The 26530-nt window shown below is 39.8% G+C and overlaps 1 protein-coding gene across 1 annotated transcript in view; it reads left to right on the top strand.

Moving 5' to 3' along the window:
- Positions 1-15232, top strand: part of frzb (frizzled related protein) — a 53848-nt gene extending 38616 nt beyond the window's left edge. The window contains exons 3-8 of the mRNA XM_084362044.1: positions 3334-3369; positions 3602-3661; positions 4899-4964; positions 11220-11424; positions 12725-12788; positions 14753-15232. Of these exons, the coding sequence (XP_084218170.1) occupies positions 3334-3369; positions 3602-3661; positions 4899-4964; positions 11220-11424; positions 12725-12788; positions 14753-14812 (491 nt within the window). The 3' untranslated portion in view covers positions 14813-15232. The remainder of the gene's footprint in view (positions 1-3333; positions 3370-3601; positions 3662-4898; positions 4965-11219; positions 11425-12724; positions 12789-14752) is intronic.
- Positions 15233-26530: the final 11298 nt, after the last annotated feature.

The following is a 26530-nucleotide window of genomic DNA, read 5'->3' as shown; positions in this document are numbered from 1 at the left end:
AACATGGACCATCAGGAAGCAGTCCTATCAGTATTTTCTACCGTTTTTCTACTCTCAGCAGTTTGTTGCTGCTCCCTCTCAAACAGATAGCCTGAGTCATTTCCCCTCCAACTTCACTCCCACTGACTTTCTCAAAGAGCTCCTTGATACATGCGGCCCACTCATTTTACACTCAATAAGACCCTCACTGTCCTCTGCTTCCTTAAACAGGCCCTGGAACAGCAAGTCCTAAAGAAGAAACTAATCTCAATCCTGTTGACCTCCCTAAAGATACACCTACATATCTCTGAGCTGCTCTGGCTCGGCTCTGCTCAGCAGGGTTTTGGGATTTTCCCTGTGATTTGTTGATTTGCTGAGGTTCAGTCAGGGTGTATTGCTCAAGTCATTCCAATGACTTTCAGTGAAACTCCAGTCTGAAAGTTGCTGTTTCAGAAGTTTGTTTCTGGTTGGAACAGAAATCTAAAGTAGGCACAGTTACCTGTTTGTCGCTCTGACAGTAGAAAACTGAGTGCACTGCCAGAAGCCTAGCTCTGCTGTCCCTAAATCAAATGAAATGACATGTAATCTTTGCAGTTGAGAACAAGTGATGTGTAAGCAAGTCCATGAGTCTAGCAGCTCTGTAATAGTGTACTTGTGCTAAAGTGGTGCTTTGAGCTAAATGCTAATGTTAACCTTCGAACATACTCAGACTGTTAATATTAACATGCTTATGTTTATCACGTATTATGGATAGACACCACATCGGCTGCGATACATTAACACATCCATCATATTGGATGGGACAAGACTGGCCTGTAAATAAATACAAGTAAAAGGGGGAGCTGCCCTTTTTATATCAATCAATTTCATATTCATGTGTTTATAATGTACATAGATTACCAAAAAGGCTATATTCACTGCTACTGAAGAGGGGAGTGTGTATCAGCATTAGAGGTTGACTCAATTACTTACGTGGTGAAAAATAAATCATAGTCTTCCGGAATCCTAAAATCTTGTTTGTCAAGCATGAATTTAGCTTATTTTCCTTGGTTAATAGTTCAGATTTCCTTATCTCCCGAAGTTTTTACATTGTAGAAATGGCTTTTCTGTCTACATCCCCATCATTTTATCTTATATTGTGCTCCATTTCAATATACAGCTCATTCAGTTTGACATACTGAAAAAAATCTGTAATTTGTAAGTACTAATAATTCATTTAGAAAAATGGAACAAAATGTCAGGGCCACAACTAAAATACTCAGGGGCAGGGAGCAAGGAGGTCAGGCAAGCAGGATGGAGTGGCTTGGTGGCAGCAAGGCGAGGTTCCAAAAATGTAGGTGAGACTGCAGGCTGAGCAGAGATACGCTGGAGGATCTGCACATGAGGAGAGGGGAAAAACACAAAGGCATGAAATGAAATCCAGGCTTGAAAAACACTAACTAATCACTAGAGCAAAAACAAAGCTGGTAGTCACTAGAATAACACTGAGAAAAGTATTGAGACTAAAGTGAGCGCAGGTATATTAACCAAACTTGACGGAATACTCTGGCAATGTAGTGGTGAAGAGACCAGAGTAATGTAGCCAAAGGGAATGAGCTGATGAAACCACCCCCACGAACACACACACACAAACACACACACACGCACACACAGAGAGAGAAAGAGAGAGAGAGAGAGAGAGAGAGAAGGAGCAGGTGAGGGAAAAAAGGAAGGGGGAAACAGGTAGGGGAAAAACTGGAAAAACAGGAACAGAACAAACTGCCACGGCACACACCGCAACACAAAATCAGCAAAAAACAAAGACAATTATAAGATAAGATCTGCTCTCAGAGGGATATCTCAGATATTAAAGCAGTAAGGCATATTTACATCATATGTAAAAATAAAATACAGTTTAAGTACTATTGCATATGTTTATACAGTAAATAATAAAAATAGAATTACTTCCACAATAACACTACATTTTCTATTTATTACTTACAGTATGTACAGTGGGATCTGAAAGTCTGAGACCATCAGTCAAGGTACTTCTATCTTCCACCTGTTTCAAATTTAATACAATTTTTTTCAGTGTTGGGCAATGTTACTTTTGAAGGTAGCTCATTACGTTACAAGATAACTGCCATTAAAAAGTAACTTGTTACATTATTGCATTATCAACTGAGAAAAGCAACGCGTTTTAGGATAAAAAAAAAATCTATTATCTATATACATTTAAATTATAACACAGAACTAAAAAATTAGGATAAAACCCCTTTACAACTCGTTATGGTTATGATTATATTGTCCAGATGGCATGTAGCCAACTGTACATGTACCTTTGAATGTGTTTAATGTGTTGCCTTCTTTATGGCCCACAATCGGTAACTCCATTATTTTAGGGCCATCTATGCGAACCTCCAATAACATACCCACTAAAAGTCTGGATATGATAATGTGTGGGAAATGTAATCAAACCAAGCGATGAGCAAACACGGACACTCTGAAAAGAACATGTGTCATTTTTAGTATGTGCAGTATGTATTGTATTGATTACTGTTTTAAGACCCAGTGGCTGTTCCTAATTCCCCTGCTTACGAGAAGATGAGCCCTTCAGATTTTAATGAACCTACAGTACCTCTGCTATCAGGACCCTCAGGACAAGTCATCCATCCATCCATCCATCCATCCATCCATCCATCCATCCATCCATCCATCCAGCCATCCATCCATCCATCCATGCATCATTTTTGGGTCATTTAACAGGCTAGGGGTTGCAGTGGCAGTAGACTAAGCAAACTCCTTGTTAAAAATTCTCAAGACATCCTTGGGCCGGATGGGATATAATCCCTCCAGTATGGTGTGGGTCCTCCTTTTAGTTACACAAACCCAGAAAACCAGGAAAGCGACTTCCTGACCAGATGCTCAAACCATGTCAGCTCGCTTTTTCTATATATACGTATTTGGGAAGAAGGTCAGTTTTACTAAAAAGCCCAATCTCAATTCTTTAGTCACTGCCCAAAGGATTGAAACTCATATCAAATTCGGTCCACATAAGAATCACGGATAATGCTGTATCAATCCACCTGTCCAACTTGCGTTTAAACCAAGACCCTTAGATACCCTTAGGATAAAATGAACAGTTTTTGCTCCACCAATTGTTCATTTAATATTCATCTTTCTCTCTCTCTGCTCACTCTACTGCTCACCAAATACTAGGTACTCTGGTATTTTTTAAACCTCTTTGGTGTTCTAAACCACTGTGTGAAACAGCTTAAACAACTTCCCCTTTTCCCATTGCATAAAATCAAGAAGCAAGGGAATTTGTTGTCTTTCTGTTCTGACACTGACTGCTGTCTCTCTGTGTCTTTGTAGACCCATACTACCAGGACCCAGCCAGGTGTAACCCAGGTAAGGCTGGATTTTGACCTTTACCTATACTGCAAAATGGAAAACAATCAGTTTGCTTTTTTCCACCCTCTATGTGGGATTTCAAAAGTTCACTTGAAATTTGCTTGACTATTAGATAGAAACACAACTGGTGGCAACTGCCTCCAGAATTTCTGTAGTTCGCACTGATATGCATTTAAACACAACCAGTTTAGGAACCAGTTGACCTATTCTGGATTTGATTATTTGACAGAATCCAGTCCAGACTTTCCAATGGACTCCAACAACCTCCATTGCAGAGGACCAAATGGAGGTAACCTTTCTGTTTTACTTTGCTGTGTTTCATTAGTAGTTCCACTTCCCTCATTCACTTACCCTCAGCCCTTGGTATTACATAACAGCATAAGTGCACAGAGGCTACTTAGAGAGCAGTGGGAAAGTGAGGGGGGAGAAGCGGAGGAATTAAAAAGAATGCACTTGCACTTGTTTTCATGAACGGCCAGTTGTAATACATTAGTTCTTGTTAATTAGCTTCATCAGTTTCAAAAGTTACTTTTGGGACCTGTATCATAATTATAATTATTAGGCCATTATTGCTACGGGTTTATGATATCTTACAAAACATTATTTTTTCCATATGTTTACTGATAATACTGGGAATAAAAAAAACCCACACAAGCTCAACAGTACAACAGGCTAAGAAAATATTAACTGCAATTAGTAATATGACATTTTTCAGTAAAAGATCATGCAATCAATAAGATTTTTGGGAAGGAACCATCTTCCAAATAAGATATATTAGAACAACTGAAACATGACGGCACATTAACACTGATGTGTAAAGTAAAATGTTGATTGAAGTGTATTGTTCCTGGTCAGTAAGTAAATAAATCGCTTGAAACAAAAATAAAATGAATTAATTAATTTCATTAAATACATACTGCCTGATCTCTGATGTTTATTATTGCACCAAATGCATACCTGTAATGCATTGTGTATAAAATACATTGTTGGAATGACTATAATTGTTGACTCGCTCTCTGAGCCCTCAGAGGGCTCAATTTATTTCACTTCAGTTTTTCAGACAGATGGAAGTAAACGGAAGCAGGGTTAAACTACTAGCCCTGCTCTGTCCAGAGGTAACAAAATCCATCTACCAAGGCCTCTAGAGCTCACTACACTGATCAGCCAAAACATTTAAACCATGGACAGCTAAAGTAAATTATAACACTGATCAGTTCTTGATTGTTCTGCTGGGAAACCTTGTGTCCTGATGTTCTTTGACCAATACAAACCATCAGGACATGTCTGCAGACCAAGTACACGCCTCGTGGCTACCCCATTCCCTGATGGCAGTTGCCTATTGTTGGTATTTCTCAGAGAACATCCGCATGAATCCCAGGACCCAAGATTGCATTGTAAAGAGATGATCAGTGTTACTCACTTCACCTGTCAGTGCTTTTAATGTTTTTGTGTGTTTGTTTTTCTTTTAAAATTATGATCACATGATCTCCTACTTTGTGTGCATGTGTGTTTGTGTGTTTCTGTAGATCGCTGTAGATGTAAGACAGTAAAAATGTGTTTGAGAACCTACCTGGGCAACAACTACAACTACGGTGAGTGACCTGGGACTTATTCCAGTTTTTACTATAGAATATCATTTTATTCTTCTCCATTAGATTCTGTGAAACTCTTGAAAACAGTACAGATATACAGCATTAATGAGAACTTATCAGGTATCATTATATGAGATGATATAATAATATTGTTGATGTTAGCATTGAATCCTTCCACATAATGGTACAGTATAGTGTTTCCATTCCTGCTCATAAAACTGAGAATCAATGGTCTCCAAATGTTCTGGTTTTTTTATGTTTTGTATTACACTGCTCAAAAAACTTAAGCGAACACTTAATCGTCACAGTATAACACCAAGTCAGTTAAACTTCAGGGATATCAATCTGTCCATTTAGGAAGCACAAGTGATTGTGAATCAATTTCACCTGTTTTGGTGCAAATGAATGTGACAACAGGTGCAATGGAGAGGCAAAAGCAAGACAACCCCCAAAAAGGGGAGGGTTTTGCATGTGTTGGCAACAGACAATTGCTTTTTCCTTATCCTTCCTGACTGATTCTTCTCTAGTTTTGTGTTCTGCTATTGCCTTTGTCACTACTGGTAGCATGACGCAGTACCTGCAACCCAATCAGGTTGCACAGATAGTCCAGCTCTAACCCTAACCCTCCAGGATGGCACATCCATACGTGCGGGTACAAGAAGGTTTGCTGTGTCTCCCAGCACAGTCTCAAGAGCATGGGGGAGATACCAGGAGACCGGCCGTAACACGAGGAGAGCTGGACAGGGCTGTAGAAGGGCATCAACCCAGCAGCAGGACCGGTATCTGCTCCTTTTGTGCAAGGAGAAACAGGAGGAGCAATACCAAAGCCCTACAAAATGACCTCCAGCAGGCTACTGGTGTACATGTTTCTGACCAAACTCAGTTATGCTGTCTGTAACATCATCCAGCTTGACTGGATTGGCGGTGGCTCAATGATGGTCCTGGGAAGCATATCCTTGGAGGGTCACACAGACCTCCTTGTCATAGCCAACGGTACCCTGGCTAATGTTAGGTACTGGGATGAAATCCTCACAACCACTGTCAGAACTTACACTGGTGCAGTAAGCCCTGTGTTCCTCCTGGTGCAAGGACACTGCCCGGCCTCATGTGGCCAGAGTGTATTGGCAGTTCCTTGATCATGCAGGCATTGATGCCATTGAATGGCCCTCTTGTTCCCCTGACCTAAAACCAATTGAGCACCTATGGGACTTTATGTATCAGTGCATGCCGCCAAGTACCGCCACAGACTGTCCAGGAACTCACTGATGCCCTGATCCAGGTCTGAGAGGAGATCCCCCAGGACACCATCCACCAACCCATCAGGAGCATGCCCTGACGTTGTCGGGAGTACAGTCACGCGGTTGGCCATACACACTACTGAGTCACATTATGAGTTGCTGTGATAAAATTCACGCAAGTTGGATCAGCCTGTGTATTTTTTACTTTGAATTTCGATGTGATTTTAAATCCAGCCCTCAATGGGTTGACACCAAAGTTCACTAGAATCCCCACATATGATTTCTGGGAATGGGTGCAATTTTTGATGGAATTCATGAGAATGTGGTCTGAGCATCCCACCTGACAGTCAATAATCACTTCTCAATGCGACATGTGAGATGTAGAGACCAACACAGATATATTCAGCAAATCTGAATGTTTATTACTTAACTTGTTTCAAACCTTAACTGTGCTGCTCGATTACATTCTTTTAGTTTCACTAAACTCTGTTACTTTCTCTGATATGTTTTCCCATTTATGTGCAAGGAAATAGTTTCCTGCAAAAGCTGTTCAGTCACTTTGATTAAATTAAAGACACGAAAACTAAAAGACCAGGGATCCCATTTGTGAAACAGAACGTATCAATAGATCAATCCTACAAATGTGCATGGGCATGAAAGCCGAAAATGGGTGTCATCTGCTGACGCCACTGAGGCATGGCAGATTGTGCGAGTAAGGATTATCATTTTGTTTGTGCAAGGCAGTTGACGGAGGTCACCTGCTACAAATGTGAGCTAAAAAGCGTAAGGTTGATGCCAAATGTAGAGTGTTTAATAGGTCATGGACTGCTAAATATTTTTCACTGAGGGGAGCGGTAAAGCAGTTTACTAGTTTGCAATGAACATGTGGCTGTATTAAAAGACTACAACTTGAGCCATGACTTCATGATAAAACAGACAGAGAAATCCAAATCCAAATGCCAAGAGTGTAGTACTTAGTTTTCCAATTGGCTTTATCAGTGAGATTGTATTGAATGCTGAACTGAAGTCAACAAACAGCATCCTGATGTAGCTGTTCTTACTCTCCAGATGCATCAAGACTGAGTGAAGGGCAGTAGATATGGCATCCTCTGTGGATCTGTTGGTCCTGAAAGCATACTGGTGAAGGTCCAGGCTGGCAGGGATGTTATCTTTGATGTTCATGAGAACCAGGTTCTCAAAGCACTTCACCAGGATGGGGGTGAGTGCCACAAGGCAGTAGTCATTAATACCAGACACTGCATACTTTTTAGGTATAGTTACGATGGTGGCTGTCTTGAGGACAAGCAGCCTGTTGTGCTAAGAGTGCTGTTCACTCTCAGCACAATTTTTCTCACATCCGTTGTGGTTACTGACAGTGGCCGGTCCTCTGGAGGCGGGGTAGACTATACAGCTGACTCATTGTTGAGGTGATCAAAGTGAGCATAAAATGTGTTCAGCTCATCCACCAGTGTGGCCTCACACACGATGGGGGCACTCCTGCTTACTCCAGTGAATCGCCTCCCACATTTCTTTAGTGCTGTTGGTGTTTAGGTCCTTCTCAAGTCTCCGCTGATGTCTCCTTGATATCAGCTTTCAGTCTTACTCCTACTCTTGTGGTGTTCTATGCTTCCTTGTCACCTGACTGAACAACTTTGTCAACTTTTTGGCTCTGGATAGAGCCCTCACCTCTCCACTCATCCAGGCCTTCCCTGTTGGGGAATGGTCTGACTTTGTGGTCATTACATCAACACATTTTCTGATACATGATGTCATTGAAGATGTATATTCCTCAAGACTGATGCTGTTATTCTGTCTGTGCAGTAAAGTATAGGGCTACTGTAGCCGCATCCTTTCACCCCTCTTAATCAACTGTGAGTAAGTAAGCAGAAGAAACAGAGAAGTATGATCTGATAGGCCAAAGTCAGGGCTTTGTAGCTGCCAGGAATATTTGTATACACATGGTCCAGGATATAACTTCCTCTGGTGTTGATCTGAGCATGCTGGTGGATTTTAGGTAAAACAGTTCTGAGGTCTGTTTTATTAAAATCATTAGCTATGAAAATTCCATCCAGTTGTTTAATCATGTTGCTGCTGATGACATCATACAATTCCCGCAGTGCATTTTTGGAGTTTGCATCTGGAGGAATGTACGCAGCAACAATAAAGACATAGGTGAGTTCTCTGGTAGATGCCACCTTAGCACCAGAAAATCAACATATGGTGAACACTGTCCATCCACTTTAACTGCGTTTGAGCACCAAGCATTATTTATATAGAGACATGAGCCCACCTCCTCTCTTCTTACTGGAGTCTTGTGTTCTGTCAGCTCTGAACAAGGTCTGTCCATCCAGTGCAGTCTCTGATTTCCCATTGCTGAGTGAGTCTGAGTCGCACCTCATCCACCTTATTTTCTTGCAACCAGACATTAGTCAGAAGAAGGCTTGGTGGAGAAACAGCTCTGTACAAGTTGGTCAGCTTAGCTCTGATACTGGCTCTCTTTTTACCTCTCTTCTTGGGGCGATCGCATCGCTTTTAGTGATGTTTTGTCTCGTTGGCCTAGCTTGCTGCTCCTTCAGATGCCACTGGTGAATATCCTCTTGAACTCTGCTGCATTCAATCTTAACCCCACACTTCCTCTTTACAATGTTGATGAGTTCATCTCTATTGAAGGTAAAGCGTGCTTCAGTAGAAGCGGGCATTAAGGCATCTACATGCAGTGCCCTTGTAAAACTTTTGTTGGTGTTACATGGTGAATCTTTCAGGAAATTTGAAGACACACACCCTCTTCTTTTACATGCAGTGTGTTCCCAGTAATGTACAACTTGAACTCATAGAGTACCAGTCTGACTCACTGCTGACACAGCACTTGAAATCAGTGTCATTACTTCCATTAACTCATCTCTCAAGAGGAGATCTTCCCACACACCAAGACACTAGCTCAGAGGATGCTGGTTCTCTTTGGATCAACACACATATGAGAACAGACATTCTCAGTGATGAAATTCAACAAGTCAAGATACAGATCTTCTCTCAGTGATGATCATCTGTCAGCTTTGCTGCGGCAAACCATCCATGGTTTGTAGTTTGTATAACAGACATCTTACTGCTGTACTCAAAAAGACTGTCATAATGACCAAGGCACTTTTTAAGCTAAAGGTTTGTAAAAGCATCTGTGTATCACATGTTCACATGGTTTGGATCTTTTCCCCATCAGGTTTGTTTGGTTGTAAAGCAAGTAACAGTTCTTGTCAATGATAAAACAGGATGGGTTGTGTCCATGAAATCATCTATGGTGTTCTGCTGCTTTGGATTACCTTGTTCAGTATTTTCAAAGATGGCGTAATTTATGTTCTTAATGTGATTCTGTTCGGAGGGATTTTCAATACAATAAATGCTGAAGAATAGGAGTAAGTGCAAAGAATGTTTTCTGTAATTTGATATTAATAACATTTGTTTGGACTATATTCTTTGTGTCCATGGATGCACACAACAATCTGTAGTTAAGGGAACTTGGGGCGGGATTTGTGAAAAAATAAACATGCATTTTAAGTTTTTTAATGCTAATGGGTGATGAAGCGTTAAAACCAAAAAGAATGAGCCCACCCACGTATCTCTCCATTGCCTTGAACAGGCTGTGTACTGCAATTCGGTGTCCGAATTTCCCGCGCGGTCCTGCGGACGTGATGTAAGATGACGCTGAATGCGCTTCCTTGGATACGGGAAGAAGACAAGCGCGGTGGACCCGGTGGTTGGGTAGTAATGGATTCTGCTACGGCCAGCAAACGACCCACCACCACACAAAGTCCACTAAAAAGTCATACTAAGAAGAAAACAAAGGTTTTATCAGCGGCATGCCGTGAGTCGAAACGAAATTACGACCTAAGCCGGGCTGGCACCCGAATACACATCGGATACGCATTCGACTCATGGAGGCAGCTTCAACTTTGGGACTGAAAACAGATGCTGACATGGCTCATTTCCTAGTAACCAGGTAAGAAAACATTACAGGTCATGTTTAGAGCTTGAATTGAAAATCATATGAGATCACCGAGGACTCGGAGTGACCTCACGTGCAAAGTAGCGTTAGCTGCAAACATGTAACTTAGTCCACCACTGTGTAACACTGAATAGTTACAGACTGCGCATTTTCCACGGTCCTTTAGACTGAAACCGAATAGTTAGAAATATGTCCCTTTATATATGGGACCGAAAGCCCAACCTGTTATCCGGGAGGTGACGTTAGCAGCTGGCTGTAGCCACAGGCTAACGGTTTGTGTCTGTGTAGTTACATTAGCCGCTTACACACAGCAATCCCGTATCAGAGACGATATTTCTGTCCCCCAATATGCCGTCTTTGCTTTCGCCTGTGCCTTTCAGACCGTAACGGTAAATTGCTGCGCTTGTCTGTCGCTACACACAGCGAGCCGGCTTCCAAGCTGCTTCGTGTGTGTAGGGGATAAGGCATCGGCTGCACTGCTGTGAAGAGTTCATGTGCTCCCGCACAAGCTTGGCTGATGGCTGCAGTTACCCTAATGGCCACAACGGCCGTGGTGTCACTATTTCTTGATCCTGCCCCAAGTTCCTTGAATACAACAGTCCTTAAATCTACCAGGTGACATCTTTTGGCAGATTTTTTCTGGCTAAATTGTGTGTGTGTGTGTGTGTGTGTGTGTGTGTGTGTGTGTTTGTGTGTTAGAGAGAGAGAGAGTGTTTGTGGGTGTGTGCAGGCAAAATGGAGAGAAGTAAAACCAAAAGTATTTGTGTGTTCAATGGACAACGGTTTCAAATAGTCCATATGACCAATATACTGAAACAAAATGTTTTTTTCAAAAATTTTGATATTGTTTTATTTATTGATTTGCCTCACAGAGATAGGGCGGCCAAACAAAGGTTTGGAGTTCAAGTTTGATCTTTTTAATTCAAGTATTTTAAAAGCCTGACTTTTCATCTGCCTCTGTTTGAGACATTAAGTCCAGTGTCCAATGTGTCTGTGTATGCTGATGTCGCTCTCTTTCAGTGATCAGGGTGAGGGTGAAGGAGGTGAGGAATCGCGGTCTTGAGCCCACAGCAGTGGTGGATGTGAAGGAGGTGCTCAAGTCTTCTCTGGTCAACATTCCCAAAGAGACACAGACACTCTACTACTCATCCTCCTGCCTGTGTCCTCCTCTGACTCCGGGAGAGGAGTACCTCATTATGGGCTACGAGAATGAGGAGACTTCCAGGTATGAGCAGCAGTAGTTGTAACACATAATAAAAAACAGCATTACTGTCAGTAAAATTATTGTTATTGATATCAGTTTTCTTCCAGCTTCCAAGTCCAGCTGGTAAATAGATATTTAAATTTCAATTGCAATGCAGGCTCTTTTGGGTAAGGTGTCCAGGTGGTTATCAAACCATCACCCCGATTCCAAACTACTGTGCCTTTCGAGGATGCCCCTCAAACTATCATCTGTTCCTAATGAACCTGTATACCTATGGAATGTGTTTTTGGAGCATTCCACAACTTTGCCAGTCTTTTGTTACCCTTGTCCCAACTTCTTTGAAACATGTTAATGCTATCAAATTCAGAATAAGCATTTTATTTTTTTTTAAATCAGTGAAGTCAATAAGGTAAAATAAAGGATAACTAAAGGATAACTACCGTTTTTTACAACCTGGACCTTATTTCTAGCAAAATATATGATCATTTACTCACCCAGATAACTTTGGTCTCATTTGAAGTCATTTGGACGAAATTAGATCCAGTGTAGCGCCATTTATCCATATAATGCGAGTGACGGGGCACTGAAACACAGCCTCTATAACGCATTATCTGCCACGAAACTAGTTCATAGACAACAGACAAGCCCGGACTCAGAGGGGAATAGCACGAGCGTATCATAACAAAATATTGGTGAAATGAACTAGTTTCGTGGCAGATAATGCTCAAGGAGGCTGCGCTTCGGTGCCCCGTCACTCGCATTATATGGATATACGCGGCGCTCCACTGGATCTAATTTCGTCCGAACGACTTCAAATGACACCAAAGTTATCTGGGTGAGTAAATGATCATATATTTTGCTAGAAATAAGGTCCAGGTTGTAAAAAACAGTAGTTATCCTTTAAATATACTGTCTTTGTACTGTTTTCAACCAAGTATATGTCAAAAAGCTAATAACTCTTTTTGGAATCAGGGTTGTTACTTCAGCCTGCAGTATAATCTGCAGTGCAGTGCAACTGGACTATTTTTCAAATACATCAGCACCTGATGGTGAAAGATTGAGCAGTTGAGTCTTTGTTTTTAAACTCTTAAGGGTTAATGAACCCTTGGTAAGATGTTTGAATCAGACAGAAACAGACACATTTCATCTCCTCGTCCATATAAATTCTAGATCAATGATTAACTCCTAGTCATTCAGTGAACTCACCTAGTGAATAAATTATGTAGTGCCACTTGTTTGCCTCACACTTCATGGCGGGCTGCCTCTATAAAATGCTCGGGGAAAACCCTGCATTAACCTCACTCTGTGTTTGTGGTTGCAGGTTGCTCCTGATTGACGGCTCTATTGCTCAGAAGTGGAAGGAGAAAATGGGCAAGAAGGTCAAGGTGCGATTCACATATCAATGCACACACACAAACAGCAGCAGTTTCTGAGCAGTATCAGCATTAGGATCAGTATGTGCTGATAGTTTCAGAGCACCATCTCCTGTTATTTTTTATTGAAACACATCTGCAGCGGTACAGCTGGAGCGGTACAACTGGAGCAGTACAGCTGGAGGTTTTATAAGTTGATGGTGATTTGTACTGAATGGAATTGTATTGCATGCAGCCTGTTGCTACAGCTGAATGCAAGTTTGACTGGAAGTTTGGTTATAAAGTCAACACATACCTAAATGATTTTATCTACAGAACGTGAGTAATATGAGAGAAGACAAGTTAGCACACTGAACAAAGAGACTATAATAGTCTGGTATACAAAATTGATAAAGCACGTTAGTAAGTATGCTATCATGTGTAAACTAGCAAACAAATGATACAACCGCTTGTTTAGTATGACATCATTAGTTAAGAAATTTTGTTGTTTTTACTGCACTGTGATGTATTTTCCTAAGATGAACAAAAACAAAGGGCAAATGTTGCACTAGATAAAACATTTTCACTTATGCTAAATCACTATCTCAACTAGCAATTGTCCAATCGTAGCATAGCAACCATAACCAGGCATGACACATCCGTTTGATACAGTGGTTCTTGAGCTGTAGTTTACCCGGAAAAAACACTGACCTCTTCAGTCTCCTTTATGGTATGCTGCTGCTCCTCTTGGGGTCATTCATTCTCCGAAGCAGCTCAGTCTCTGGGCTAGACAGAGCAGACAGGTTGGGCGCCTGCAGGTTGGGCTGTTGCTGGACTGTCCTGCGTTGATCTGCTAAGGAGCCCAGAGACACTGCGGCTATGAAAGCAGAAGAGGTCAGTGTGTTTACTGGGTTAAAAAAGAGCTCCCAATCTGCTTTATAGCCTCCACCACTGGCTGTTTGTTTTACAACCCAACCGCAAGAAAAACACAGACACAGCCTATTGACATCGGACAACCACTAAACATACAGATAAGAAATAGCACGCTAACTAGCTAATTCGTGTCTCAGTTATGGTGTGATTAAACAGTAAATTCATCTTGGCCAAATGACTTCCCTCCCCACCCAGGGGTTTGTGGACACAAGAGATTCCTAATACGAGACAATTGTCAAGCAGTGGAGATAGTTTGGTGGTCCTCTCACTTCTTGAACAAAGAAAAAGAAAATAGCTACTGGGTCCATCCAATCCTGAAAACAAGACAAAAGCAAGTAAAGTTTTACTTCTGGGTTAAGGAGCTGTGGAATTATCCAGATTGATTCGAAGTGGTATTTCAGGATGTCAGTGGTCCAGTTTGATACACTGCTAACTATACTGGAGAACCATACATTAAAAAGAAGTCTGCCTATTTCCACGAACCAGCTGATCCTGAACAGCGACTGGCAGTATGTAGGGAAACACACACACATGCATACCACACACACATATCACATCAAGAAAAAATGTGAAAAAACGCAGAAAATTGAATCTGTTGCGAAAATCTTTTTTGACAGATGAAAGTTTCAGTCAGTGTGTAAACATGATTGACACATCATGAGGTTGTATTCATTTTTAAACATCATAAAACAGACTTTGTGTGCGAAGTCCTTAATTGCTAGTTTGGGGTAAACTCAAGCTGTCATTTTCTTTACTCTGTAGCCCAACAGGTAAACTAGGTCTCAATCCTAATGTTAGTGAACGTTTTGTTATTGATAAGATACCACAGCATTAAACTTGCTTTTTGGATTGATTATGTATACACTTCGAAATAGCATCATTAAAAAAGACAATTAAATTGTATGTAAGCCAATGTGTGATGCAGGGGGTTTCTACCTGGAAGTTATTGTAAACAAACATTGTGGTGTATAATAATGCATGGTTTGGTCTATAATGTGTTGTCTATGGAGGTGATTTATCATGTCTGCCTGTCTGCCTGTCTGCCTGTCTGTCTGTCTGTCCAGAGATGGGATCACATCCTGCAGGGGAAAGGCCGAGCAAGTCAGCGCAGGAATCGCCACTAAGATCTGACCCTGTTTGTGTGTGTGTGTGTGTGTGTGTGTGTGTGTGTGTGTGTGTGTGTGTGTGTGTGTGTGAATGTGAGTGCAAGTGTGAATATGAATGTGTTTATGTGTGTGTAGATATTGCACTATCACAGACTGTTGTAGCTGAATGTAGTTCATCTCTTCATCTGTCAGACTGTTTGTCTGATTTTTTTCATTTATTTTCTTTGCACGAACATTATTAAGTGTGTGTTTGTGTGTGCACGCTCGCATGCATGCATGCATGCATATGTGTGTGTATGTGCGTGTATACACCTAAAGCACTCAATAAAGACAAGAGGGCGTAGAGCTTCAAAGCTGTAGTACTAAATCTACGCACAGTCATACAATGTGTACATGACACTTTTTGTCACAGTCTTTAATAAACCTGGATATAGGCCATGTCTGTCCTCCTACCCTGCCCACTTTATCCAATCAGGACAGAGAACTCCGTAAAGAGGTCCTGTCTCTGTGGTGAAAACACAGAGCATCCTCCTGTTCTGGTACTCACACTGGCCATGGTGGAACAGGGTAAGCTACCAATTCCAGTGCTCCTGGTGTCAGCTTACACTACCAAACAGACCAAGTGAAGAAAAACGCTTGAAGAAGAGAAAGAGGCAAAGAGAGCTGCCTCGACAAAATAAAGGAGTTGTGCAAGAGTGGTGACGAAGAGGGGAGGGAGGGAATTGTTCACCACAAAACGGACAGGAAGTTAGCTAAAACAATTACAGCATCTTAAATATGACCTTTAATTATAAATAAATATCAAAAGCTTTTCTCATTAATATTTCAATATTTCATTTAATCCCCTAATCCTCATCATTTTATTTCCACTGTGTCACTTCTGTGTTATGATAGGCTATTATTAATAACAATAGACCCTCTCGGAGGCTTGATCAGAAAAATACTGGACCTCAAATTCAAAAGATTGCTGTTGACACTGTTCTTCTGTGACAGCAAACAACACCCTTGTTTCAGTAACAAACTATTAAACTGTAAATTGAGTCTATCTACAAACTTTATGGCTCAATACAGAAATAATAGCATGCACTTTACAGTCTACAGCAACATGCTGTAGACTGTAAATTCGACACTGCACTTCCTAGGCCTTCAGCAACAAACCTGCCAAATATGAAGTAGATCGGATGAACGGTTCTCCAGATATGAGAACCACAGAGAGAAAGACAGACAGACGGACAGATTCTTTGCTTTATAATTAGATTTCAGTATTGTATTATACAGCAACTCTTCTGTGTGTCATGACAACTGAAAATGACAAAATGTGTCACATTGTTAAACAGTGTGTAGATTTCCTGTTTAACAATATGTAACACAGGTATGAAAGAGAATTGTCCAGCAGACTCTGGTGTCTGGAAGAAACAAGGACGGACATTCATTTTAAACTCAAGAACGTTGGCCTTTTTAACAACAGACATTTTGACTTGTCATTGTAGGAAAAGCAAAGATGTTACTTGTACTATGAGTAAAGGCTCTGTTTTATTCAAGTTCTTTCAGTAAGTCATGGTAAAGTTACAGTGATGTGAAGCAGTTAAATGCTTTCAACCATCATCATTCATTTTATTATGTATACATGTGATTTTCTAAAGTGACGTGTCAAAATGTCAGGCACTATAGCAAGCCCTTTCCCATTCTATTCTGACTTTAAAGAGCAGAGTGCAGTTTGTGCTAGCTGTGCTCAAACTGATAAACAAACTACTAACAAACTACTCTCATTATCACAGTGTACAGCCCCATTCAGACCAAATCAGACCAATCATTGCACTGAAAACTTCAGTCCTTCCATTCATTTGAGTGGCGGTCATGCGTTCAGGCTGCCAGAAGCGAGAAAAATGCAGCTGCCCTGCAACTAAAAGTTAAAACAGAATACAGTTTAAGAGTAACACAACCTGATGTCATGCTAAGGTGGCCAATCACATAAGCCGACAAGCAGACGGTCTGGTCAACAGTATTGTTCTTCAAGCCTTTTACCTTGAATTTAGCTAAAAATGACACTACAATGCTTAATAACACTTAGAATCAGTAGGCAATTGTTCATTCTTGACAGGATGGATGGACCAGTTTGTGTCATCAGCCAGTGACCAGCAAACTGACTCTCATTTTAGTTTTTTGTTTTCAGTGCTATGGTCAGGGACATGGACTCTAGCACAAACCTCAGTCAGATAAAGGATTGATGAGTGAGGTAGACTAGACACATATTCAGCTGAACAACCTCTGCATTCTCTCTGCTACCTGAGGATGGAGAGGGTGGATAGCAAGGCAACAAGGGGAATGCAATTTTGCATGGAAGTGTTTCATGTTTTCTTAATACTGGTTGGCATGACACATTTGGTGTCAGGGTGGAACAGATACTGCCATATAGGCCAAAAAAGACACATGCACAAACATTCAGAGGTCTGCCAAATTGCAAGTTTTTTTTTACTCTGATAAAGACACACCTAGCATTGAAACGTTAGTCCTTAATAAAGTTTGTTGCCTAAATCTGTGTCAATCTTATTTCTGAAGTCTCTCTTGATGCTCTGAGTTTCTGTTATGTTGCTTCAAATCAAATCAAATTTTATTTATATAGCCCAAAATCACAATCACATTGCCTCAATGGGCTTTACAGTCTGTACAGTGAGCGACATCCTCTGTCCTTAGACCCTCGATTCGAGTGAGGAAAAACTTGCCATCTTGATAGGAAAAAAACGACCCTTTTAACGGGGGAAAAAAAGACGATGGAAGAAACCTCAGGAAGAGCCACAGAGGAGGGATCCCTCTTCCAGGACGGACAGACATGCAATAGATGTCGCATGTACAGAAAGAACAGCAAATCACAGTTTACAGGTTGCATTGACAGAAAATCTGATACAAATTATGTTGGCGCCTCACGCATCATAATGTTGCCATGAGACTGCATCCGCGGTACTCTGCACATTTTTTGCTAATGAAGAAAGCTTTACAAGCGAGTTCTTGCTCCCAAGCCAAGAGCCAGTAAACTGGGACTAGATTCCAGGCAGAGTTCACGGACCAAATGATGATACTCTCCCAGTTATGCAGTTATCACATAGTTTTCTACTGCATGTAATAGCTTCAATAAGTAACAAGCTGGACTTTCTACTGAACTGAAAACAGTTGCCAAATATCAGGCTAGAACTAGCCTAATGCGTTCAGTTACTGACGGACATAGCCTACTGAAGTGCATTTTGAACAGTGATTTGACGGATTTAGTATAGAAGAAAAGTGACCCAATAAGGTTGTCAGAGAGTCCAAATTTCAATTGAACTGAAATGGAAGAAACAATTTGAAGATGACTACAGCTTGCAAGGAAAATCAACCAAGGTAGCGGTAAGACAACAAACTAGGCCACCGTGCTGACCTAATGACATCACTGTCAGCTGTTGGTTTGTTCAACTAATTAATTTTTTGCCCCGCCACTTCTCTAGCTTTGTTTGTTTTTTTCCTTGCCTTTCATGGCTTTATTTGATAGGACAACTGAGCTACTGTGGCGCCCCTCTAGCTTTGGTTTTGGTTTTGGTTTCATGTTTGGGGTTGATGTCCTGTCTGAAGCCAAAGGTCAATGCTGAGTTATTATTTTTAGACTTAGCTGACTCAGTCACAGTTTGGTTAGGTTTAGGCAACAACACTACTTTGCTGAAGGTTACACATGAGTGTAAACAGCCACATCAATCCTTGCATGCATCGTTGGCTACAGACACCTGGATGCCAATAGCATCCACCTTTACTGAGTTAGGTTGCACCATTAAAACTAATGAAATTTCAGTGAATCGTTTGCAAGGAAACTGCAGCATCAAAAGTTGTAGAATACGGTACCTACCAAGAAATATGCATGTTTTGGGGCCAAATGATATGTTAGTCTTAGCTGTTAATCATTTTAATGCAGTACAAAGACATTATAATCATCAAACTTATAAACTTGACTGTTTTACCACCCCGTTCCATCACTTTTCTTCTGACAATACTCAGTAAGTGTTTGAGAACTGAGGACACTAATTGTTTAAGATTTGAAAGTGAAATTCTTTCTTATTCTTGCTCGATACATGACTTAATTTGCTCAACAGTCCAGGGTCTCTGTCCTGGTATTCTGCTCTTCACAATGTGGCGTACATTTTTTTTAGTGGGATGCAGGTCTGGAATGCAGGTAGGTCAGTCTACACCTGTACCTGAACTCTTTACTATGTTGTTGGAGCACATGCAGAATGTGTTTTGGCGTTGTCTTGCTGGAAAAAGCAGGGATATCCCTGAAAAAGACATCATCTGGATGGCTGCAAATGGTGCTCCAAAACCTTTCAGCATTAATGGTGCCTTCGCAGATGCGCAAGTACACGTTATAGGCAAAAACAAACCCCAATACCATCCCAAATGCTGGCCTTTGGGCTGAGGAGGAAAAGGACCATCCAGATTGTTACCAGCACAAAGCTCAGAGGAAGTGACGTCTATGATTTCCAAAAACAATGTGAAATGTGGACCAATCAGACAGCAGCACAATTTACACTTTGTGTCAGCCCATCTCAGATGAGCTTGGGCCCAGACAAGTCAACAGCATTTCTGAGTGTTGTTGAGACATGGTTTTCGTTTTGCAGGTAGGTTGCAGGTACAAAAATTCATAAAGAAAATATATAAATATCTTTTCTTTGTTCTGTTTTCAATTAAATAAAGGTGCAAAAAGATTAGCAAACCATTGCATTCTCTTTTTAAGGTGTTTTACACAGCTTCCTAACTTTTTTGGAATCAGGGTTGTATATATTGGTTATCTTACCGTTTAACATCTTTACATTACATTATTGAAGGGGCACTATGTAGTTTTGGAGAAGTAATTCAAACTCAGATTTTCCATATTTACAATATTACTGAGGTAATAATACAAACTCAGAAATATTTATCTTTTCCATAACTGATAAACCAGCTGTTCTCAGAGGAAAATAAGGTCCCATGAATACTGTTTGACCCCAGAAAGGTGGTAGGGTCCGCAAAATCTAAACTAAATAAAACAGTATGAAATTGTTTTGTCCTTTAAGGTCAGTTCAGTTTATTCTGTCATGAAAACAAAGAGAGTTTGTTTATTTAGTTAATTCAAGCATAAAAATAAAATATAAAATCAGTCAAAGAAGATTATTCTCTTATGATTAAAATTTCTTCCCCAGAACTACATAGTGCACCTTTAAACCACTTTTTAAATATTGTCTTGTCAGATATGTCAATAATATTCCATACAACCTCTGATACACTCCAGTCTAAACGGGCCATATATTAGCAAACTAATAATAGCTTTGTAAGTTGGTTTATTGAATTATTATTAATAGCTCACCTTTAGTGGTCCAACCTGTGAGGAATTTATGAGAAGCTGGTGTCACCAAAAGGCCACTAGCATGTGTTGATTTGTTCAACATTAACGTGAACAAATTTGTAAAAACAATGTAAAATCTGGTTTAAATGGTTGACATGAATTTAGTTTAAATTTTGGCTGAAATAGACCTATATAATAGAACACTAAAATAAGAGAGTAGCTGAACCTTCATACCGTCAGTGTTTTTTCACTGATGGGAGTAAAGATTGTTTTAGCAAAACAGAGCAGCAGCATGAAACATAGCCAGTATGTGTGTTAGTGTGCTCAGTGTGTGTGTGTGTGTGTGTGTGTGTGTGTAGGCATGCTTCCAGTAGTTCCTGCCTACTAATTTCCAGCAGTGTTTTGTCAGCTGCAGTTTCCATGAGAGAGAAAATGTTTTCATGGATTCACTGCTATTACACCTCTTTATCCCCCTCTGCTCTCTGCCTCTGCAGTCGTGTCCTCTCTCCTCTCCTCTCCTCCATATTGACTTCAGCTGACTGAAAACACACCTGGTGTTGTTATAAGGTGTAGACTATTTCTTCAGGCTGAGTGGCCCCATTCATGTTCCTGAGTGCTGACACAGCAAACAGTCACACACAATATTTTCATAGTGACCAACCTCGTTGAAAGCAGTTAAAGCTGCATTAAGTGAATTTTCAACACTAGATGGCAGAAAGTAGACAAAAACAAGCTGCTACAAGCCTTAACATAATACATTAATTCATTAAATTCTGAAGACTAACACATTAACAACATATTTGACCAAAACAGTATTGCAGTCAACTGTGGGGTTGCTATAGTGCCAATCTAATATTTGGATTAGCTTAGGTCTGGACCCAGTGTTGTGCATGAGCACGTTCATTGAACATGCTCATATTTTTGGTTAATAGCGAACAGAACATATTTGTTTACAACTAATGAAGATGAGCATTGCTGCTTCCCACAAGAATTAACGACACTCAAGCACTGTGTTAAGGAACCCGACGATAAATAAAGGAGGTATGTTTCATACAAGTGTTATTTTGGATCCCACTGCTTTTCTTGCCTCTGATGGTCAACAAGTCATGACCACAGTGTCTGATTTGTCAACAGACTCATTGCCAGAGGATTCTAACAATCATTGTGACGAAGGACAACCTTGACAGACAGGCAAAAGTTACAGTAAGAAGCAAGAAAGAGTAACAGCACTACACCCCCTGCTGGAAGCAAAGGGACAATTACGTTATAGAACAGCTGCTGTGTTTTGGGGACAGATATTAAAGTTTAACTAGTGTTTGCTGTGTCCTTTTTTGGATTTTCCTTTGAAGACTGCGTGTGTTCATAAGCCAGAAAGTGAACATGATGGGATAGGATTTGGGTTTGCTAGCTAAGTTATGCCATTCACCTGTGCCAAGGAGAAATAATGTGGTGATGTTGAGCTGGTTAGACTGTGTGTGTGTGTGTGTGTGTGTGTGTGTGTGTGTGTGTAATGCCTTGCTGTTAAGTTGTTTATCGCAAATTAATGTTAGAATCGAGAGTCCAGAAATATGGCCTTAGTTTGTATCCCATTTTGGTTCTTCATATTTGCATTGTGTTATTCCTCCATTATATCACTGAGTGTGAGTTAACATTATCCTCTGACAGTATACTTATTGCACTGTATACTTGGAATAAGGAATGTCACAACCTGTTGGAATATGCATAGAGATTGTAAATTATTATTTCCTTTATTTCTCTGTTACAGAACCACACACATACATACAATCAACAATACTCCCAAACATGTCAATAAATCACCAAAGGAACATCTTGTCTTGAGTGCATTCTAAATGATGCCCCCCTTTGGTGTTATTAGACCTGGTTTGGTCCAGTATCTGTTGTTTTAGTGTCCTGTGAAATACATGCATTGCAAAATCAAAAATGTGGTTATAATTTTCTCTGCTTTCATAGAATGCTGAAATTAAATGATTCAAACAAATTACATCCAGACTGATTGTTTTTTTCTTTTGTATGTTATTCACTATAATCAAATCTGCTCTCAAAATCAACCACGCACGCACAGCAAAAGCTTCAACAGTCCAGTCTAAAAAGTATAAAAGTCTCACACACACACACACACACACACACACACACACACACACGCACAAACACACACACACACACTACCAGGTTGGTTGCCACAGTACCTCAGCGAGCGTTTGTCCAACTTGCTGCTCCATTTCACATCATGAAACAATAGTACACAGACATACTAAGTGGTTCCAGTGGTTTATGGAACAGTGTTGCGTCAATGCTGACCTCCAACTGCCCACAAAACAGAGAGGGTGAGAATGAGGGAGAGAGGGAGAGAGGGAGAGCTACACAGGAATGTCCTGATCTAACAATACTCAGAAGTGGAAAGTACCTAATGTCATTTAGCTAATTACAGTACTAGAGAACATTTTTAAATTGTGGTCTTTGAGTATTTCCACACTGTGAGACTTTCTACTCTGCTGCATTTGTCTGATAGCTGGATTGTATAGCCTACTCAAAACAAAAGAGAATCTCCTAAAATCTGAGCTTCATGGAGTTGAAACGGTAAATCCAGCATACAGTTTTTTTCCTGTGCAAAAAATGGTCAGACAAAGGGGAATTACAAATCATCGTTTTTAATGATTTTGTTTAGTTCCACAAAGACTCATAATCAATAACTATTTAATTCATATAAGGGATGGCAATGTTGGTCAAGTAGTTGGTCCCTCACTTTGGGCCAGACTGAGAATATATTTCCCTAATGTTTTCTCTAGTGCCACATAGACATTTGTTGACGTTTGTGGTTTAAAGTGAAATATGTCAACATCTGTTGGATAGATTGCTGTGTATTTGACATTCACTAACTATGGTGAGTTTTCATCCAGAGTCATCATCAGATCACAATTTTAATTTAATAATTCCCATCGGCCTCAGCTGTACTGTGCAAATAACGACATGCTAAACTAAGATGGCAAATGGGGTGAGACAAAATATTTATATGGTAATATATTGTGATACTTAGATTATCAATAAGCCAGATATCAATATTTTTATTAAAACATGCGGCACATTGGAATGTTGGCACACATGAACATGGACACGTTGCAGTCAGTGTATATGATAAAGAGGCACTAAGCTAAGACTCTGCAGATGAATAAATACATAATTCAGCCTTTTTGTATTCTTCGGTTAGACATATTGTGATGTATCATGAAATTATCTTTATCGTGGGCAACATATCATGAATTGTATCGTATTGTAAGTTACTGAGTGATTCCCACCCTTAATGGTAAACATGGTAAATGTTGTACCTGTTCAGTACATACTATGCCGGATTTGTTGGACGCTTCCAGTTGGTCAAACTCACCATCTTATCGTCTCCTCACCAAAAACCTGGACTGGTGCTGAAACAGACATATGACTCAAGTCATTGGTCCAAGTCTCAAGCAAGTCCCTAGTGGCCAGTTTATCCAACCTGTTCAAATATAATAATGAATTGTATTTGTATGACAATTATTGATATTTAGTGAAATAAATGTAATCATACAAAAATACATTTTTAAAGGTTATTTATTTCTTAATTTCTTCTCAATAAAAAACCCATCCCCATCACTTTTAAATGTCAAATATTGACAGCCAGAATACTACATCAAACTTAGCCACAGTCCTCCCCTGTCTGTCTATCAGCCTGTTTGAATATTTCAGTTATGAACAGATCCAGGTTCTTAGGCTGTTTGTGTGTGGATTTCCACCCACTATTTAAATAACTGTCCATGGAAATAAGTCAAATTCTCAAACATAAAATGAGAATTTAGTCTTTAACTTCCAAGTCCAAGTTGAGACTCAAGTCATTTATTTTCCTTTAAGTCAATGTGCGAGTGATCATACGGTGACTTGAGTCCACATCTCTGTGCTGAACACAAAAAAAGAACAAAATAGACCAGATAAGTGGGCAATTTAGTCTCGGACTTGGTGTGTGAAATGTATACGCACACCTTTCACATTAAAAATTCAGTTTGAAACCAGTGAACAAAGGTTTTAATTTCAGTCTGTTTCTGTTTTGAACTTTTTTCGAACACATTCAAACTTTTTCCCAGCAACACACAAGCTCTGTCTACACAGTAATTAGCTGAGCAACAGCTTCCAATTTCATTTTCCAACAGCATGATAACATTTTAATGTTCTCAATATTGTTCTGAAACTCACCCTTTACCAGCCAGCATTCTGACAGAAACTGTTCATGTGCTTGCTGTTGCCTGCTGAACTCCCTCCCAGAGGAACGACTGAACAGAGGAGCAACAGTGTCCCCTGCTGGTTCAACTGGAAACACAATATAACAACTAATAACACTATACAACTATACAACCTTTAGAAAGCTACATTCTAGAGCTGTCTATCAATATCAGTTCATTTTTTGATTTTTATTTTATTTCATCACTTATGTTTTTGTTATCTATTTAACTTAATCCCATCCCTACTTTTGTATAAAAATATAAATCACAACAATTAACAAATACAATTAGACAAAAGCCGTGCATCAAATCCATATGTTCTGTTTTTTTGTTTTGTTTTTTTCTATCAAGAACATACTGATAATCATAGTTCAATCAATTCAATTAAAGGTAAAGTTCACCCCAAAATGGAAATTAAATTACTATAAGCTCACCTCCATCTCCCTAAAGTCAGGAGAAATTTCATAGTTCACAAAACACTTCTGGAGCTTCACAGCAAAACAGTGTTGCAACATTCTCCTAAACAACTGAAGTAGCTGGGGACTTGTTTTAAAACGTAACGTAATGAAACAAACAAATAAAAATTGTCTTTATACAGTTCATACAGTGTAAGCTAAGTCTCTGGAAACCTGAAATCCCAAATTGATTTGAAAAGACTTTATTTAAACCATTGATATGTCATCGAGCTAATACTTTTAGCCCAGGTGTAAAAAAACGTCCATTCAAATCAACTTGGGATCTCGGGGCTTCCAAACATTTTTTTAAGAGTTTAGCCATTGACCACATCTTCTACTTTGATGTTTAGTCCACTATATGTGTCCTGAAATTCCTACATCACATTCTGTAAGTTGCATATTAGACCACATTTGGCGCCAAACACAACACAATCCTGCTCATAGTTTGACGTTTAACTGAGATTCAAGGTGAGAACAGAGAAACGTTCCCCTTTCCCAGATGAATGTGAAAAGAAGGCTTCGAATGTCAAACTCTGCATAAACATCATTAAAGCTGCAATGATTATGAATCAGCAACTATTTTATTATTATGGCATGAGCACTGACGGGTGCAAAGGCCCTGTTGTAATGTAAGGATTTGTTCTCTCAAATGAAGTTTTGAGAGCTTTACATGCTCCAAAACTCATGAAACTTTGCACATGGGTCATTCTGTGCCAACTCACCCAAAATCCAGAACTTTTCCCAGATCGCGTCATGAATATTATGAAAAAAGTTCATGTTGAAAATTCCATTTAATACATGAGACCTTGTAAAATCCTTTGCAAAGTTTGGTCCTCAGCTAAATTTCAGCACTTTTGTCACTGTCTTTGTATGTGTATTCTAAACCTAGAATCTCTCTGTTGGAGGCTGCACAGAGTGACTGGGTGTGTCTTCACTGCTCCTGGAGCCCCGCTCAGAATCAAGGCATTTTTTGAATTTCCAGCCTAGATGTACCTCAGCCAAAACCTAGGGGTTTAGTTACTCTTTAAATTAGTTGTTCCTGAATGATTATAGTAATCAAATTAATAACATGAAGTCACGTTTTACCAGAATGAAGAATCATCACTCATTTTGATGATTCATTTTCAAAAATTCTCTTCACTAGTTTTTACTTTTTTTATTTCTCTGTATTAATGTAGTTCTATCACATCTTGAAGTTATTTGGTCCTGCATAAAAAATTGAGTGCCACAGGTCTTGTTAAATATAGCTTCAGAGCTGAAAAATGACTTTTTCGGTTATTTTGACTATATTTTCCCAAGGATTATTTTAATTTCCTTGAAACCTTTGTATGTGAAAGTGTTGATATTCATTGTATATTTTTATTTAAAAAAAATCAATCAAGTGTTATATTACTCCATCGGTTATAATTTTTTTTTTTAAATCAGCTAAATTAACATGCCAATATTCAGTTACAGTTGAGTGCCACATAGTGGCAACAGGAAATGACATGTTTCTCTGCTTCTATCTATTCCTACTCGCAGGTTGTCCTAATCCACCTGCAATTTGCTCAGAAAATCCTTCAGGCCGTAATGACATTGTATGTTGAACATTGTGACTTCTCATTGGATCCGGTTGCCTTCTCTCAAAGTAAAATGGTGGGTTTTCGAATTCCACTTGGGCAGGGAGCTCTGGTGT

The sequence above is a fragment of the Pagrus pagrus genome (assembly GCF_965226575.1).
Source record: "Pagrus pagrus genome assembly, chromosome: 9".
In the NCBI taxonomy this organism is placed as follows: domain Eukaryota; kingdom Metazoa; phylum Chordata; class Actinopteri; order Spariformes; family Sparidae; genus Pagrus; species Pagrus pagrus.
The sequence above is the reverse complement of the archived record's forward strand: the minus strand, read 5'-3'. Positions and strand labels throughout refer to the sequence as shown.